Source organism: Lycium ferocissimum, chromosome 4, assembly GCF_029784015.1.
Source record: "Lycium ferocissimum isolate CSIRO_LF1 chromosome 4, AGI_CSIRO_Lferr_CH_V1, whole genome shotgun sequence".
Lineage (NCBI taxonomy): Eukaryota > Viridiplantae > Streptophyta > Magnoliopsida > Solanales > Solanaceae > Lycium > Lycium ferocissimum.
The window spans coordinates 32,370,782-32,389,166 of NC_081345.1; the positions used below are offsets into that span (position 1 = coordinate 32,370,782).

An 18,385-nucleotide genomic window follows, 5' to 3' on the forward strand; every position below is an offset into this window, starting at 1 on the left:
TAATGTCGAAAAGTCAGTTTGATGGACAAAAAGTTAATTCTTGGAGATAATTGCATTTTACTTCAGTTACTGATATAATGCAAAGGAATTAATAATAATCACATAAAATTACAAATGATTTTTTTCCGACAAAAAAAAAAAAAAAAAAGTAGAAAAGAAAAGAAGAAAAGATGGAGCTATTTAGATTTGGGACACTTACTCATATGTCCTGCCAAAACAAACAGTTTATAATGAGCACATCCCAACAAATTTTTATATTTAGAGTAGCCCAATAAATTTTTATATTTAGAGTAGCTACCATTTTACAGTGAATTTCATGAAGCCAAATATAATTTAATTTTTTTTAACCTTCTTCCCAGAACTACAATAGAACCCTCTTCAATTTTTCTCCTTTTCATTTTGAAATCTGTATAATACATTATATACACATCCTTATACACAGGGCCGACCCAAGGTTAGGTTAGAGAAGCCTTTGCTTTAGGTCCCCAAAAATTTGAACGCCAATTTTTTAAATTTAATTTCCGTTTAGACAAAATTGTAGTTTGTAGGAAAATAAAAAGTTAAAAATATTTATAAAACATAAAAAGAAAAACTGCCTATTTTTATAGTAGAAATATTTTAGGAGTTTGAATTAGACTATCACATCTCCACATAAGTAAATAAAATTTATACAACAACATCCAACAGGTTGTATTGCAAACACATGTTTAATATTTTATTGACTTAAGTTAATTCTTACTAACATAAATAATTGCAATAATTTGAAATATTGGTGCACTTTTAATCCTTTCCCAAATGGATGTCTATTGTTTAACAGACTTACATCTACACTTGTGAATCACATGACCCTTTTTTTAAGTCCACAAGAGTTCATGCTAAGCTCCTACTAAGCTACACACAACATGTCAATTCTCAACAGTAAATCATATTGGATCTTAAGTCATGAATGCTCAAACCATAGTAAACCATCTTACTACTTACTCAACACAACAGCTGTTAAAGAAATAGTTTGACAATTGATCAAAGTTATATAACAACCACTGAATTCCCTAGCCCTGCTTGCTCAATTGTTTGGGCTGAGTCCATGAACATTTTAGGAGGAAATCTTTGTTTAGAGTTGATAGTCCTTGGTGTCACTTGGCCTCGAAGCATCAATGAAAGCACGGATGTCAACAACAGTCTGATGGAAGTTGAAGTTCGCAACTATGCGAGTAACATCTGTCAATCTAACTTGAAGTAAGGTTGACGGCAATTCCGGAACACTTGTAGAAGGTGTTGGCGCTGTACTTATGGGAACAGAAGCACATGGCTCAGAAATTATTGGAACAGAAGAGCTGCTTGCGAGTCTTCTTCCAATTCCCTGAAACGAAGCTTGGCGATTCTGTGGTTCCAGGAGATTCTCTAGCAAAAGTTGCGCTGTTATTGATTTCAACATCCTCAACCTGGACATTCTCTACCACAGGAGGAACAATTGTGTTGTTTTTTATTTCAACATCCTGAACCTGGAGATTCTCTAGCACAAGAGGAACAATTGCGTTGTTGTGCAATTCAACTTCCTCAACCATGCGATTACAATTGGTGTTTGAACTAGGCGTCGAGTGCTGAGATGAATCGATTCCCTTAGGTAAAAACCATCGCGGAACTCATTGTCCTCAATATCGTGGAACTCGTCTTGCTGCTCATCGTCGAAAGCACGGCTCCTCATTGCAGTCGCCGGCATTGTCGCCACCGTCGTCGTCTCTGCCGTCGACATCATCACCGGCGGAAGCATTGCCTTCTAGAAACACATTTGTACACCTCCTGAGTAGCAAACTAAGCAAAACAAGTATTCTCGACATACATCAGATCCCAAACCTCGTGACCAATATTAGAATTGGTACAAGTATATACTAGCATGAACGTTATTAGTATGAGTTTGATGTTTGAAATCATACTTGCAGCGCTATGAAAAGACTCAGGGCGAAAAAATGGGTGAAATGAACACCACCTGACCCATTTAATTATGTCCTCTTATATATAGTGATCCTAAACTTTCATTCGAACAACTCATTAATCATATCGAGTATGTATTTGTTCCCCTGTATTTGTTCCCCTGCCCATGGTCCTCTTCTTCAGCATAACCACGTGTTAGAATCTTAAGTATGCAGACCCTGTAGAGGAAAACAAAAGGTCTGCTGAAGTATAAGAAAATCAATCTAAAGCAAGATGAACAAACAAATAATAGAAGCAAACTAAATGTCATCACGGCCACAAGACTTAGTCAGCACAAAAGGGTCATTGAAGAGTACATAAAAGGAAAACAATAAAAGCATAATGGACAGAGAGGGATCATCATAAGTGGCAAATTAGCAAAAGAACATAGTCGAATTAGAGTAACCCAGCTCGTATTAAGCAACAATACCGAGAAGGTACCTCACAAATTCACAAAATTGCATGAAATAATAATATAAAAAAATAGCGCAGGCTATAATATCATGACTTTTCACTGGAAAAATGACAATCTTTAGACTTACATGGGATGCTGCGTCGAAAAATCAAAGGAATTCGGGGAAGAGGTTGTAGGTTGAGATGATTACTTCAGATAGCAGAGGGATTAATCATTCATAAGAATGTGAGAGACAATATGAGAAGCACAACCTAAAACCAGGTAGAGTTTCTTTCTTTTTTCTTTTCTTTTTGGAGATATATGAGTTCCTAAGGCTGTAAGTGACTGAGAAGTGCATAGTAAGCATAGAAAAAAAAGTATCATTTACCTATTGAAAACGAAATTTAAATTAGCAACTGAAAATCAAAAAAATCAAAGACCAAGTGGAGGGATAGTTGGTATCGATTTCTTGGCTACTTTAACTTTTGGAATTTAATAATATTGAAGCCAACTAGTTTTGGAAGCTCCCTTCCACCTATTGTTATTGATATTCAATGAGCAAGTCATTTTTTCTTCTTCTTTTGTAAACAGTCGCACCAGTCAATTTGTACATCTGGGATGGTATTAGTTTGAGAAGAAAGAGAAGATGGGAAGTTGGGGGATTAAGAAAGGAGTTCCTCACGTGATTTTCACTTGCACATGTAAGTTCCGTAATATGATAAACAACCGTTTGGAAGAAGATTGAAAGTGCACTACGTTTAAAATATGGAGGACCACTAGTGCTCCATGCGAAATAAAAGGGATGACTTTGAGTCTAAGCTCAAAGATAAGGGACGATTTTGAGCCTTTTCTCGCTACCGGCCTACCGCCATTTGATTCCTTTTATCTCAAGCAAGCAACTATCTTTTCACTTCCGGGAGAAAAGGAAAAATGAAAAGGAAATAAAATCCAACGCAATTAAGTTTCTTTACTTTCATACAATGTTTCAAATAGTGGGGGACAGGGGCACGTAGGAGAGAAAAATGAGAGTGAGCCAGTGGGTTTAATATAGCTTTGTCTAGAAATGAGCTATTCGGTAATAAAATTATAGTTAGGCTTAAGTTCCTAAACTAGATTATCAAAGGGTTTACGGCCGTAATTATGAGCCCGTTTGGATTGACTTATTTCTATAAACTGATTTTTTAGAAAAATATAAAAAAAATAAGTTGGGGTAGTCAACTTATTTTTTTTTGGCTTATAAAACCGTTTTTTTATTATTTCTTTAATAATTTAAATCAATGCCAATTATTTTTTTTGAAGCTTATTTTAAGATAAAATGATTTTTAAAGTTTGGAACCAAACACTCAAAAAATCGAAAACATATAAAAAGTCCAACTTAAGCTCAATCCAAACGGGCTCTATTAGAAGAACGCTGCCCGCCAATGATCACTATGGGAAGTGTGCTGCGTTGAGTCTTGAGTCCAAGTGGACTGGCCCCATAGGTATTTGGGCAATTTGCAGGATTGTCCGGAGGTGGTCTTTAATTTTTGCTCTTCAAATTGGTAGTTTTTATTTTTTGCTCTCTGCCTTACCACCAATTTGAAGGTCAAAAATTAAAGACCACCCCAAATGAAGGGCAATCCGCGCAAAAAAAAAAAAAGTATGTATTTCATTGAGGATCTAAGACGCCTTAGGGCGGGTATCAATTCACATAAATAGCCGTTCACCAAAATATAGTCAACAAATGTATATTAATAAATAATATACATTAAATATACAATTTTTTTATACATAATAATATAAAAAAATTTATTATTTTTTTTGTATATTTATCTAGTGAATGCAATTATATTTGGTCGACTGCCAAATTCGTAACTTGGCCTAATTTAAATTGTAAAAAGTTATTTTAGAGTTAAGATATTTTTTGAAAGACATTCTGATCAATTATTAATCAAATCAAAGTTGAGTATATCATGAATCAAAGATGGGGAATCTAGTATCCACTCCATAGCATCTGAAGCCCGAGCTATAAATGGACACACTGGTTCGCTGATCTTTTGACAAAAAACAAAAAGTTAAAAGCAAAGCCACACATGAATTCTTCACAATCATGAATTATAACTTAGGATTAGAATCCCTATGTTGATGATATTTGACTGCACGTCGTATACTTTAAGAATCATAAAAAGAAAATACTCCAAGAAAGGGAATATAACGCCACAATAATACTCTTGTAACTACTTTTATTGTTGGCCCAGTATTAAGCATTATCCATTTACCTGAAGACCAATTATAAACAATTTTGGAAATGATTGGATGGAATGACAGAGACGTGCGGGAAATAGGGGTGGGCATTCGGGCCATTCGGATTGCATATGAAAATTTTGATTTGGATATTCGATTTTCGGGTTAAAGAAATTACAATTCAAATCGATCCAAAAAAGTTTGGATTGAATTGAATTTTGTAAGTTCGATTTTGGATTAATCGATTTGGATATTTTAGATTCCAATTTTGACTTTAATTTTGAGCCTTTAAGACAAACTATAACAATTAATATCCTCAATTCTCTTAATAGTTTGCTCCTTATAATGTATAATTTTCTACAGTTAATAAGGTTGAGGCCACCACGCCTCTAAAATCTTTTGGACCTTTGTAAATTGGACTTATTAGTATTGAGCACATATGATATGAGTCGGGGGTGAATATAAGACACAAAATTTTTGGATATCCGAAAGTCTATAGTACTAAAACCGATATCCAATACAAAATCCATAAATTTTACAAATAAAATCCAAAGTACAATTCATAATCCAAACCAAATATCCAAAAAGTTTGGATTTCAATTTGAATTTAGGGTTGGCCCAAACTTTGCCCACCCCTAGCGGGGCTAGGAAGTTATTTGACCAATAAATTTCTTTCCTAAGTTGCCTTCAATTCTTAAGTTGCAGTTTGTTGGAAATATTTTAGGCAAAAATTTGTTTCTTAAAAAATTTCTGAAGAGTAACGTGTTTGGATAGATATTTCTTGTTTAAGTTACAGTAACAAGAAAAGTTTAATTTTAGAAAAGTATTTAGTCGTGGTTTCTGATTAAACAAACGCTTCCGTGAAAAAATCACAATAGATTACGCACTCCTAAACAGGGCCTTGCTTCCCTGTCTATTTGTTACTCATTTAATTTATAATATTAATAAGAAAGAAGAATGAGAGAACCAAAGATCACTAATTTAATTTTGTTATTTGAATTCAACTTTGAGTTTCCACAGTCTGAGTCGAACATTTTAAAAGAAAATAAAATAAAATAGAAGCTAAGACCTAAGAGCCAGTAATACCTAAACTTGAGGGATCAAAGCGTACTTGAGCGGACTACGACTATAAACTTATAAAAACTTGCTGTTAGAATGACATCTACATTCTACAAAAATATGACGTTTCTTCAAATTGGATTAGGTGCCAAATTCAACTTCACCATATAAAAAAATCCCATGTTATCAAAAGAATGACGTATATATTTACTGTATGTATTTCTAGGGTCAACTGGGAGTTAGAAGCTTGAATAGTTACTCAACTTTGCGTAATTGACCATCATACTTGCTCAGCTTTGTTTGTCTTCTAAAAATCACTCTACTTTGAGTTAAAAGCTTGAATGGTCACTTAACTTTGGATAATTAGACATCAGAGTCACTCAACTTTGAATAATTAGACATCAGAGTCACTCAACTTTGTTTTGTCTTTAAAAAATCACTCAACTTTGAGTTAGAAACTTGAATGGTCGCTCAACTTTGGGTAATTGGTCACCATAGTCACTCAACTTTGGATAATTAGACATCAGAGTCACTCAACTTTGTTTTGTCTTTCAAAAATCACTCAACTTTGAGTTAGAAACTTGAATGGTCACTCAACTTTGGGTAATTGGTCACCATAGTCACTTAACTTTGGTTTGTCTTCCAAAGTCACTCAACTTTGACTAGTTAGCTTCAATGGTCAAAGTTGAGTGACTTTTGCAATACAAATCAAAGTTAGGTGATTGGAGTGGTCAATTACCCAAAGTTGAGTGACCATTCAAACTTCTTACTCGTGAACTAGTGGTTTGCACTTAGTTTACTTCAATATCTTCAAATATTATTTAAATTCTGAAACTATAGAAGTAGCTATTTTTAATACTTTTTACTAGCGTCCAGATATATGAATTTTATTACTAAAAAACTTATGTATAAATTCGCACTAAAATTACAAAGCAATGGAGATTGCAGTTCTCCACAAGAAAAGGAAATGGAATTGAGATCGGGAATTTGGGGGACAATTGGGATTTTTGGGTGAAATGACAAAGAAGTCTCTAATAACCGACAAGGATCGTGATCGAGTGGTAAGTATTACTTCAAAGATTAATCGAGAGATCCGGATACGGCGAAGTACATTACCTTTGATAGGAAGTATTTTAGACTTTTTTTTACACGAATTCACATCTAATCGGCACCAATATTGATACCAAACACCAGGTGAAAATACAAATTTATTTATACGGATCACAATACACTCTTGAATATGTAACTTGGTGCCTTATCTTCTCACATAAACTTTAACGGCCTGGGCACTTATGAATGTGTCGCTGATGCTGATGCCTTAATAATATGGAAGTATTAGAGCACCTATGCAATGATAGACGGGGGGGACAAATACATTTTATATACTCCATTGATGTGCTATTATACTGCCACAAATATGAGACATTACATATCTTGTAAATACTTATTAGTACGAGGCAGGGGTTTCAATGGTTTTGTAAAAACCGACTTAACAGACCGAATCGAATCGTACTGAACCGATTATTAGAAATTCTTAATAAAATTGACGGTTTTTATATAAATTTCTAACCGTACCAAAAAATTGGGTAGGTTTTTTATTGTATAAAAATAAATCGAAAAAATACTAAACCGTACCGAATATATTTATATGTGTAATATATATTTTATATATTAAGTTTAAAATTAATAAACCATTAAATTTTTCGCATTGTGCCTTGGATGATGGAAATGATTACAAGTCAGCAACAAGTAATTAACACTAATCCAACTACGAAACCTGTTATGTTACCCCTATTGAAACTAAATTAGTTCTAGCACCTCAAGTAGTAACTAGTTATAAGGTATTCCAACAATCTTTAGTAACAAGCTACAAGGTATTAGATATTTTTCCTTTCTTATGATTTAAATTCTTTTATTGGATACCGAATCTTATTAGACTCAGTTCTTGTCTCATTACTTCCCGTTCGTGTGATCTAAATTTTTTGTCTTTATTTAATATCATCGTATCGTACACTACTATAAAATAGTGGAATGGATCTTTAGTCTTGTCGTGATTCATATTTTCTTAATTCTTCACCTTTTAAATAATAAAATGTCTACAGAGTTCTTGCCAAAGTCTTATACAAGTATGCATGGTATCATGTACAACTTCTACTTGTGACTTTTATATGACATTATTTTAAAAAATACCAAAAAATTAACCGACCCATACCGATACCAAAGAAAAACCGAGATGATGAGACGGTTTCGAAAAGTCCAATTTTGGTTATACAAAATGAAATAACCAAAAAACTGGTATGGTATAAATTTTATAAAATAACCAGCCGAACCGTACCATTGACACCCGTAGTCCGAGGTGTTAATATTAAATTAAGCGATTTAATGTTAACAGTAAATTAAAAAAAAGTAATATTTTTCTGTCTCATTTTATGTGAACACTTTTTTAATTTTTCCAAAAAGAATATTATATTTTTATATTTAAAAAGGATTTAATTTTAACTTCTCATTTTACACTTAAATGAGATGATTTATAATTACACAAAGTCTATGACTTGTTGATTAATTTAGACTAAAGTTTCTAAAATATTTTTGTAGTTTTTAAACATCATGTTTAGTCAAACACCAATACATAAATTGGAACGGGGTAATAATACACATCAATTAATCATGATTAAGTGAAATTGTTATATAAAACATGTTTTTTGCACTCGTTAATTTGAATATATAAATATTAAGTGCGAGAAAATTTTACTCTCTAAACTTATAAATATCGTACTCGAAACCCCTTTTTTGTCTTTTTGTTTATAATGTTTTTCGGTGTTGAAGGAATGGAATACGTGTAAAATGTTTTAAATAAAGCAATAAACTCGCTGGGCTCTTGGCGACAGAGGTGAATTCAGGATTTTAAGAGGATGGGTTCACCATTAACTATGGGTTTTTTTATTACTTTTGCCTTTGTGTTCGTAGTAGCTTAGCACCTATGGGGTTTTTTTATTTCTTTTGCCTTTTGGGACTTTGGTAATTAGAAATAAAGGAGAAAAAATTCATTAGAGGTAATATAAAAAAGAAACGCAATTTTATTTTTAGGTAATTAGAATTATAGAAGAAAAAGATTTAGAATAATATAAAAAGGAAAGTTAAAAGGCCGCTTGATAAAAGCATAGAACATGTAGGAGCTCGGGTTTGATCCCGAGACCTTGAGGAAATAAAACACAACCCCTAACCAGTGCTCCAGCCTGGTTTGACCATGTGTTCCTTCAGGTAATATTAGATATATTTTCAAAATTATACACATAATATATCGAGTTTAGTCGAGTGACCATATGTTCACGTGACCTAAAATTAACACATAAATTCGCATCTGCTTGGCTAACCAAATTACCATACGATAATAGTATGTTATCTGTTTATTTTGAAAAGTGTTTTTCGAAAAAATAGTTTTTGAGAGCAGCAGTTTCTGTTTGGTTAATTAATTTGAAAAATTCTTTTGTCAATATTAAAGCAATACTTTATGCTTGGCCAATGTTCCAAAAGTGCTTTGAGTGAATACTTTTTTTTTTTTTTAAAACTTCTGATAAACAATTTTTGTTATGGCTTAAAACCCTAATTTTCTTTTCTAAAAGCTCAACTAAACATTTCAACTTTCTAAAATAAATATGTACTATTTTTTAAATACTTTAATTTTCTAAAAGCTTGGTCAAACATTCTATTGATACTTTTTAAAAATTTAAAAGATCAGCACTCTTTTAAGATATTTCATAAACAAAACAAATTCCATAATCCATCAAATATCCGTAAAACAAGTTACCATCTATCTTGAGTTAACCACTATCTCTCTCTTATAAAATACCCTACACCACTCGGTAGGCGCTATCAATGAAAATGGTTCTCCTAACACCACCCCCTACTCCCCCTCCCGCTACCACCGGCATCTCGTCAAATGGGTTTTACGTAACCTTAATAGGCTCAATGCATTCTTTGTTGGCTTTGTGGAAAAAGAAACCTAATAGCCGAGGTACTACAACCAAAAAATTAGGTGACAATTCATCGCTAGCAAAACCAAAGAAATTTCTGGCGAAGATAAGCAATAAAGCGAGGAATAGAAAAAAGGCTAAGAATGAGGAAGAGAAGGAAGTTGAAGATGATGAGGAGTTTGGTGATGAAGGGCTGTGGCAAAGAGAGATTTTGATGGGCGATAAATGTCAGCCGTTGGATTTTTCTGGCGTAATTTACTACGATAGATATGGGAAGCGTTTGCCTGAGGTACCAATAAAATCGCCACGGGCTAGTCCTTTACCTAGTTATCTTTACGCATCATCAAAATATGCAGATCTGAAATGATTAATTAAGGAGTGTGAGTTATTATATCATGCAGTTTTTTTTTTTTTTTTTGGGGGGGTTTTTTATGTGATTAGGGAGTTAGGTTTATGTTTGGTTAGGAGTCAAAGCCACAGAAGATGGAGATGGGTAACTTGTTAATAATTTGTGTGAATTCTCCATTTAATTAAAGGCTGTTGAATCTGTGGGAACAAATATTTCAGCTATAGTTGATCGATTGTTAACTTAATGTACTTTCTTATATTTCTATTTCAATTTTAATTAAGTTTCTCGATCGCAAAAAAAAAAAAAAAAAAATTGATGCAACTAGAGAGAGTCAAAAAGAGTTGTGAGCCATAGTTCTACTTCTATATAGGTCCACTCCACCAACATTCCATCTTTTCTTCCCTAACTAATGATGACGTAAAGTTTTTGAGCTTTTGGCTAGTAGTTACTGAAAAAATCCAACGAAATGAATTGATCTAAAACAAAATGGGAAGGTAGTGACTAGTGAGTGAGCCTTTATTAAGTTTTGAGCCTTTGGCAAGTAAATACTTCCCTCTGTCCCATATTTGTCATGTTTTATTTTTTGAGAGTTAATTTGATTAATTTTTATAGCTAAATTGAATTAGATTAATGTAATAATTTTAAATTACAATATAGAAATTTAAAAACAACACGAAGAATACTCTAAGCTGCAGTTCTTCTCATATCAATATGATGAAAAATTATATTTCAAAATCCCGGCCTATGTTTTATCTTTAAGAGTCCGATTACTATGACTGTGGAGTTTGGAACTTCCAAGTTTCATGTCAATTAGACGTTTAACTGAAACTAAGTTGGAAAATTAGCAGTTAGAAAATTTAGCAATAGCACAAAACTTCACGGGAATGTGTTTTCAGTGGAGCATTACGTTATGTTATCATCATGTATGACGTTTTAACTTTTAATTAGTCTATTCTTTTCGTTTAATCTGTTCCTTGCACAGTAAAAGATGAGGGGAAATAGTTAAAATTGAGAAAGTCACTAATCTCCCATGGATTCCTTTTGTAAGTTTTGTCATATTTAAGATTTTACATTTGGAGTATAAATGTGTTTTTTTTTTTTAAAAAAAAAAAAAAAAAAAGAACTTTTTGAAAGATGCATTGATTATGAAAGATCCAATACCTTTAGCTTAAGGAAAAAATGAATGCTTTCGAAATGTCGAAAGGCCACATTTGTTTCTTGAAAATTATATAGTTCCTATTATTGTATCATGCTTAAAGATTTTTCGTGATCGAAATGTTTTGTAAATTCGATTTTTGAATATGTTGGAGTCTGGATAGAAGATAATGAAATTTGGGTCATTGAGTATCTTGGAGTCTGGATAGAAGATAATGATCACTATCAACGACATCATCAAGAGTTGAGTCCCTTTCAAAGTTCTCCGTGTGATATATCACCTGTGTTCAATTATATTGTTTATTCAAATAACAGAACCTTATCAAAAGAGATTTTTTATTCAAATAACCGAAATAAAGCAGAAACTTAAAAGATGTACGGAAAACTCTTATCATATGGCTTTAAGAATCCTTGGATAAACTCATAAAAGCATAAAATTTAATTAGTCAACTTTGTAGTACGTAAGCAAGATGTTATTCCTATGGCCTACCCCCAAGAACCTTTATTTAAGAATCTATAATTAGTAACCAGGAAATGTCTACTAATTAAGATAAATTCTTAACTTGTACAGTAGTACGTATGGAATAAATAAAAGAGTGTCATTTTCATATGCGAATTTCAGAATTTCGCTTAAGAATGTGATTCCCCATCGACAGATCCAACTTTTCCCTTCTTTTTTTTTTTTGTTTTAAAAAAATCTCTCATCAAATTCTTTTTATCCAAATTTTCTTCTTGCTGGACAAAACATAATACTTACAGATTTACAGTCTGTAGCAGAATCTGTTTGTGAGAAAATCGGAATAGCCGGCGAAACAATCCTTTATTGTTTACATTTCGCTATATGGAAAAATCTGTGTTTATTGATAGTTATTCACTTGTTGACATTTAAAATTTTGTATACCTGTAGGCTGTAACTGAACATCGGTAATCGCTGATCTCAAACCCATTTGAAATAATCCTAAATCGTTACACTCTAGATAGTGAATCTATTCTATGGAGCATTTGAATAGATTTCTATCATTACCTTTCCAGATCGTATCCAACTTATTCAATTTACGAAACTACAAAGCGCGCAACGTACATGGTTAAATTCAATCAAGAATCTTACAAAATTATCACACGGCAGCACCCTAACGAAAACAAGAACGTTACAAATATATCGACAAAAAAAGGGCAATGTTACACTCCAATTAAACAAACAGGTGCATGTGAAAAGCACAAAAAAGAAAAAAAAGTGAATGCGACAGTTTAACACGGGTTTGAATTTTTTTCCTTATAGAGGTGAGGGTTCGATTACGTAATCCTTTACGCATTTTACCTTAGCAAAAAAAACTAAGGTATCAATTAAGCACCAGGAGCTGTATCCTTCATTTTACCATGAAGGTAACCACCATATTCTCTAGCGTAATCTTTCACATGGCTATCAGTATCATCATCTACCATATTCCTGCTTCTCCTGAAGTACCTCTGCACCCAATTTATAGCAGCAAATGCCGACGCGCCGAATCCACACACGGATAAAAATCCAGCAATGCCAATGAAGAGAAGGATACCAATAGGGACCCATAGAGGACTAGATATGATGATCAAAGGGGTCAAAAAAATTAAGCCAAGTATTATAGCCGTGAGAGTGAGGCCAGTGAGGAGAAGCAAGATTCCTCCAGAGATAACAAGGGTTAAAAACCCCATGAGTTGAGTGGAATTAGGGACATGAGGTTGTAGCAGCTTGCGTAGGAATGAGGGGACGTAGCTTGTGTGAATAGGTCTTAGTGGTGGTCTATTTTGAGTACCATTGAAGAAGTTGGGTGGCCGAGCAGCCATTGCAACAGAGGAGAGTTGAGTGGATTTGTTTGGAGAATGGTGGAGAGGTGGTTTAATTTGGAGGAAAAAGATGGGAGTTGAGTGACATGTGTATAGGGAGATTGGTAATTTTCTGCATGTAACATGCATGGCCACACGTGGCCGTGGGGAGGATGGAAGAGGTTTTGAAGTTTATTAGCACTTCTTGATATGCTGTTGGGAAATTTAATTTGGATTCGTTCCTCTAATGTCAGTCATCAGCTTTGGAACGCTGGATCAAGGATGTGTAAATTATAGTAATTCAATTTAGTATTCATACCAAATTAATCATTTACTTTAACCAACTAGGAGGGATAAAATTAACTCATAAAAACATGACTCATCCAATTTGTCTAATTAAATTTGGGCGGATTAATGATATATCCTGATATGTTGTATAAAAGGAATTTTTTATTAGCTTTGTTTACTACAAACAATAAGGTTACCAACAAAGAGATTAAAATTAAAATTGGGTAATTAATAGTTGGTGGATTGGGTTACCCAATCCCATATTTAACCCATCTGAACCCAGCTCATCTTAAACCAAATAATCTTTAGGCAGCTCAACAACAGGCCCTTTTATTAACTCAAATCATTTAATTTGGCCATCCAAATTCAGACCAACGTACCTATTTAACTCCCTTGCATAAGAATTGCAAGTGAAAACGATAATAAAGATCAATTAATTATAATTAAGTTTTAATTAAGTGAGAAAGAGTTATGTATAAAATATCTCTTGCATTCATTTGTGATGAAAACACTGTTAGCGAGTAAATTTCTTTCTTATTTCAAGTATTGCTACGCATATCGTTTATAACACGCTTTCAATTTCATTTTACATGATGATATTTGATTCAATATAACACGCTTTCTGCTCCATTTTACGTGATGATATTTGATTCAGTATGCGATATACTTCCATTGTGTTGCCTACATAATACTACTAGTATCTAACATATTACAGAATTTATGGAAAGAAAAAGACCTCATTGAACACAACTTATTGCATAGTTAATTGTAAAGAAAATATCTTAGATCATTGATAAAACTCAAACGCTTAAACACCTGGCCTCATTGGGCTCATGGTTGGGCAAATTAAATGATACCCAAACTGACATCCTTTTACTTTTACTTTTACTTTTTTAAAATTTTGTACAACATTTTCCCCTCTTTTTGTTTAACGTTGTCTGGGTCAAACCGGAATGTAGAGTTATTTCTGCCATCACATAATACAATGTGGAAAAAATGCATATATATTCCCTCATTGAAATTACAAAATTATTCTGAATTTAGTTCCTTCTTGACCATCGATCTTCTTGATCTTCCTGATCTCCAAATGATAGAATGACGATCTGGACAAACTTGGTATGGAATTTTTGGATGAATAACTTCTGGGAAGCTGCATATGTGTCCCACAATTCAATAGTCAGTGGAATATAATCATAACCTTTTGTTATTATTTGCTTTATATTCCACAACAAAAATTGATTGAAGTACTATATATAGGTGACCTGAATTATACTACCTAGTAGATTACAAATGAGAAATTTCCATGTTCTAATTTTTGGAAGTGCTCTTAATTAAAGAGAAAAGACATAACGAAAGACAGCAGCTTCAATATGGATTTTAACTATGAATAGTTAGTGAGTAGTATCCAGATATGCTGTCAAATTGACGTGTAACAAATTCATTGTTCTTGATACCTTTTGCCTGATACGTAAATCCTATCCTTCACCACTTCTCTATACAGCTGTATATCCTTACTTCGTTATTTATTCATGTTAACATCATAATAACTGACAAAACATAGCCAATTGGAATTAAGTTGTATACCTTGAAAATGTAGTTTGTTTTATACTATTAATGTATTTTAATCTATTACATCGAGTCACTTACTATTTTTAGTGTTTTAACTTATATATATATAACTTAAAAATAGTCACTTACTATTTTTAGTGTTTTAACTTATATATATATATATATATATATATATACATCAATAGTGTAAAGAAATTCTACACTATTATGACATTTTTATCTATTGTAGTAGGTAACTTGTCTTATGTCAAGATTATACTTTCACATTAGATACATTATTTTGAGTTACCTAATATTGTAAAAATTTCTTTACATGGTCGGTACATATATATAAGTTAGTCTCCTATTTTATTAGGTTGCAACTATAATTACCTTATAAGTAACGTAATTGTATATTCATTTTTACACTATCAATAGATAGAACTTAAACTCTAGTCCGTTCAGTAAAATGCCCATTTCATTTACTATTTTTGGCTAATTTTTCGAATTTTCTAGCTTAAACTATAGCTACAAACAGGATATTCTACATTATCCTGCTTCTAAAACCCAGAGGAAAGTAGAGATTACCATTTAAAAAATTTGTGGACAGCAGAATATAGTACATGGAGCAGGTAAGAAACTCGGGTCCAGCAATAAAAGAATCATTATGCATAGTATTACGGACCTGAGTGCATCAATTTCAATTTGCGAGAAGTCCATGTTGGTTGAACTATCTTGAAAAGAAATGTTTCTTGTTCTTGTCCTTGTGGTCATTGGTGGTGTTGGTTGCTTGATGGCTAGAACTTTGCAATTCAAATTGCTTGCAATGTGGTTGTGGGTCATGGCCAAACTATGCAACAAATACAAGGAAAACTTATTTTAGTTCCACGATACAAGGTGGAGTATTTATTACCATAAAGTTTATCAGGGACTCCACTGAAATCTGTAGATAAAGAAACATATTAGGGGATTAACCGGCATATTCCATCAACCAACCTTAGTAGATATCAGCATCGTTCATGTACGTACACATAACAAGTAGGTCAACGTAATTTCATTTACAAAACTTATTAGTTCCACTTCCCTTGGTTCGTGTGAAGGACATGAAACATTCATTAGCTGACAAGAAGAGAACCAAACAAATGTACGAACCGATAGGGATGGACAGTCTAGCACACACCACATTCAATAGACATCATCAGACGTTAATAATGAAGTTTTAAAAAATGGACAAATCCTTATCCAATATATATTTTAAGAGAACGAAGAACTAAACAGAATTAGAATAAATGTAGAACTAAATAGAGTTTAAGGCTGAATGTTCCATAAAAAATAATGCTAGTTCTTGCCAGTTGCCAGTGTGGATGTGACGTACCATGGTAATTTTCTTTATAACTACATCCAAGTCGGTATGGCGCACCTTAATTATTTTACCAGCGCACCTTAATTATTTTACCATTTGCTACATGTCACAAACACAAATATCAAATAACTTTGTCCACATAACGTGCTATGATACTTCATTCTTACGGATTTATAATTGGCTGCTAATCCTTGCTAGTAACCTAAGTCGGGTAGATTTAAGCATATAATTACAAGGTCCAGAAACATCACATGCAGTTATCAACCGTGATTCTCTATTCAATATAGACTCTTAACTCAACTCTTAGTAGACTCATGAGGGGAAAAAAGGTTGGAAGGGGACAATTTTAGCCCCAAAAGTAAGAAAAAATGGCGGTTGACCAACTATATTGTTGTTGCCTGTGGAAAAAATGGCGGTTGACCAACTATATTGTTGTGGCCTGTGGGTCTTTGGTGCTAGAATTTTTCTTGTCCTTTCTCAATTATACAGCTGGATCAATTCAATTCACAGAACATTTACTTAATCATTTGATAAACTATTGACAGAAGATTGGAAAAGTAAAAGCAAATGAACAATGATACTAACAAAAGATTAATCTTTCCGAGGAAACAGAATAAAACAGAAGATTACAAACTTGTAACAAATATCCAAGAAAGTAAAGGGGGACATGAAATTTACCTGTAAAGAAAGCTCTGATCATGAAGTCCAGCAACAAGAGTAGAAGCACCAATTTCTCTAACCATGGCAGCAATCTTTCCACCATCTTGATCCCCTTGTGTCACCACTATCTCTGTCTTCATCTGTAACACAACCCTTCTATCATCTATTGGATCAGTAACATACAAACAAAACTTAACAACATCACAGAGAAAATAGAATGAACTCAAAAATAACATACATTGAAAAAATTGTTGCAGAGGTCTTGGAAAGAGAGAGCCAATTGGAAACCTTTGACGCGTAAAAGCCTGAGCTTCTTCTTGCTTCTTGATCTTGTGATAGAGAATACGTGGAGAAGAGTTATTATATCTCCATATCTCAGGAGATTGTGAAGAGTCCATTGGAGTGCAGTTCTTGCTATGTCCACATCTTCCACAATTACAACAATTTTCCTTACATCCATATATATTTAACCCCTCCAAGATTCTTTGAATTCCTCTCTGTCTCTGTTTTCTTGGATAAAAATTGAGGTTTTTATCAACTTCTAGGGCCAATCATAAGTTTCTTGGTGAGCTACAGAGTTTCTGGAATCTCTCCGGATGATCACAAGTTGAAAGGAGTTACATCACACTCTCTATTTATGATATTTTTGGAATGGTATGTACCTGCAAGGGACCGAGTCTTTCTGCTTGCAAATGGAGAAGGAAGTTTCTTATTAATGTTTAGTATACGGTAACTACAAAGCTGAAACTAGTATCTGGCTAATATTTAAGTCAATTTTGTGACGTGTGATACAAGAGGTCCCATCTTTGATTAAACATGAAACTAGTATCTGGCTAATATTTAAGTCAATTTTGTGACGCGTGATACAAGAGGTCCCATCTTTGATTAAACATTCATTTGCAATATATACTACTTTTTGTTAGAATTGTCCTAATGGATTTGGTAAATTTAGATAGTCATAAACGTAATAAAAGTCTCCACTAGTTATAATTCGGAAAATTTTATGTGCTTAATTCGGTTATCAAAAAGGCAAAATTAGCTAAAAAGAATTGCAAGATAAGAAACGCATTAGACACAAGGGCCACAAATACATTATCTAGCTTAGAAGTTTGGATTTCAATCATGTAAATGTGATGTCTTCACGGTCCCATAATGCATGATTAACTAGGCGCAGCCAGTACAGTTTTATCATGCAATATAGCTAATAAAAACTTGGATTGGTCGATAAATCTTCCAACAATTTTTATTTTTATTTTGGTCCGGTGCCAATCTTCCAAGAATGTTACTACTATAGAAGATCAAGTTAAAGATATTAATCAATTTACACACGTTGTGATAATAATGTTGGGGAAGCGTCATCACGCATTCCGTCCCTTTTAATACTGGAATGACGACAGAATAGCGGCAACATGATCAGACAAACTATACGTTTATGATTCTCACTCGTTTGTCCTTTTGCTACTCTTTGTTTCTATTCATCCTTTGATCGTCTGTGTCCCACATCTGCCCATCACTATATTGCAGAGAACACACACTTTGAGGAGTCAGTAAGATTGACTAAAGATCTACAATTTATTCCTTTCTTCTGCTCCCTCCGTCTC

The 18,385-nt window shown here is 33.2% G+C and overlaps 3 protein-coding genes across 3 annotated transcripts; all 3 read right to left on the reverse strand.

Moving 5' to 3' along the window:
- Positions 1-1,111: 1,111 nt before the first annotated feature.
- LOC132053949 (plant UBX domain-containing protein 5-like) lies at positions 1,112-1,720 on the reverse strand. Its single transcript, XM_059446038.1, has 2 exons — positions 1,574-1,720; positions 1,112-1,453 (listed from the first exon to the last, which is right to left on the reverse strand). The coding sequence occupies exons 1-2, from the start codon at positions 1,718-1,720 to the stop codon at positions 1,112-1,114; spliced, it is 489 nt and encodes a 162-aa protein (XP_059302021.1).
- Positions 1,721-12,261: 10,541 nt separating this feature from the next.
- LOC132054600 (oleosin G-like) lies at positions 12,262-13,030 on the reverse strand. Its single transcript, XM_059446574.1, has one exon. It carries the CDS (start codon positions 12,944-12,946, stop codon positions 12,470-12,472), a length of 477 nt encoding a protein of 158 aa, XP_059302557.1. The 5' UTR covers positions 12,947-13,030; the 3' UTR covers positions 12,262-12,469.
- Positions 13,031-14,201: 1,171 nt separating this feature from the next.
- On the reverse strand, positions 14,202-17,524 carry LOC132052342 (uncharacterized). The gene is made up of 4 exons (XM_059443834.1): positions 17,023-17,524; positions 16,803-16,924; positions 15,447-15,611; positions 14,202-14,363 (listed from the first exon to the last, which is right to left on the reverse strand). Exons 1-4 carry the CDS (start codon positions 17,242-17,244, stop codon positions 14,243-14,245), a joined length of 630 nt encoding a protein of 209 aa, XP_059299817.1. The 5' UTR covers positions 17,245-17,524; the 3' UTR covers positions 14,202-14,242.
- Positions 17,525-18,385: the final 861 nt, after the last annotated feature.

Bases quoted from the DNA above. Each gene is read 5' to 3' on its own strand.
- LOC132053949 (XM_059446038.1), bottom strand. From the start codon at position 1,720: ATGCCGGCGACTGCAATGAGGAGCCGTGCTTTCGACGATGAGCAGCAA. The intron at 1,454-1,573 runs GTAATCGCATGG...CTCCTGTGGTAG, and splicing joins GCCTAGTTCAAACACCAATT to AGAATGTCCAGGTTGAGGAT.
- LOC132054600 (XM_059446574.1), bottom strand. From the start codon at position 12,946: ATGGCTGCTCGGCCACCCAACTTCTTCAATGGTACTCAAAATAGACCA.
- LOC132052342 (XM_059443834.1), bottom strand. From the start codon at position 17,244: ATGGATGTAAGGAAAATTGTTGTAATTGTGGAAGATGTGGACATAGCA. The intron at 15,612-16,802 runs GTAAATTTCATG...TTTGTTGCATAG, and splicing joins GATCAGAGCTTTCTTTACAG to TTTGGCCATGACCCACAACC. The intron at 14,364-15,446 runs GTCCGTAATACT...ACACATATGCAG, and splicing joins ATTGAAATTGATGCACTCAG to CTTCCCAGAAGTTATTCATC.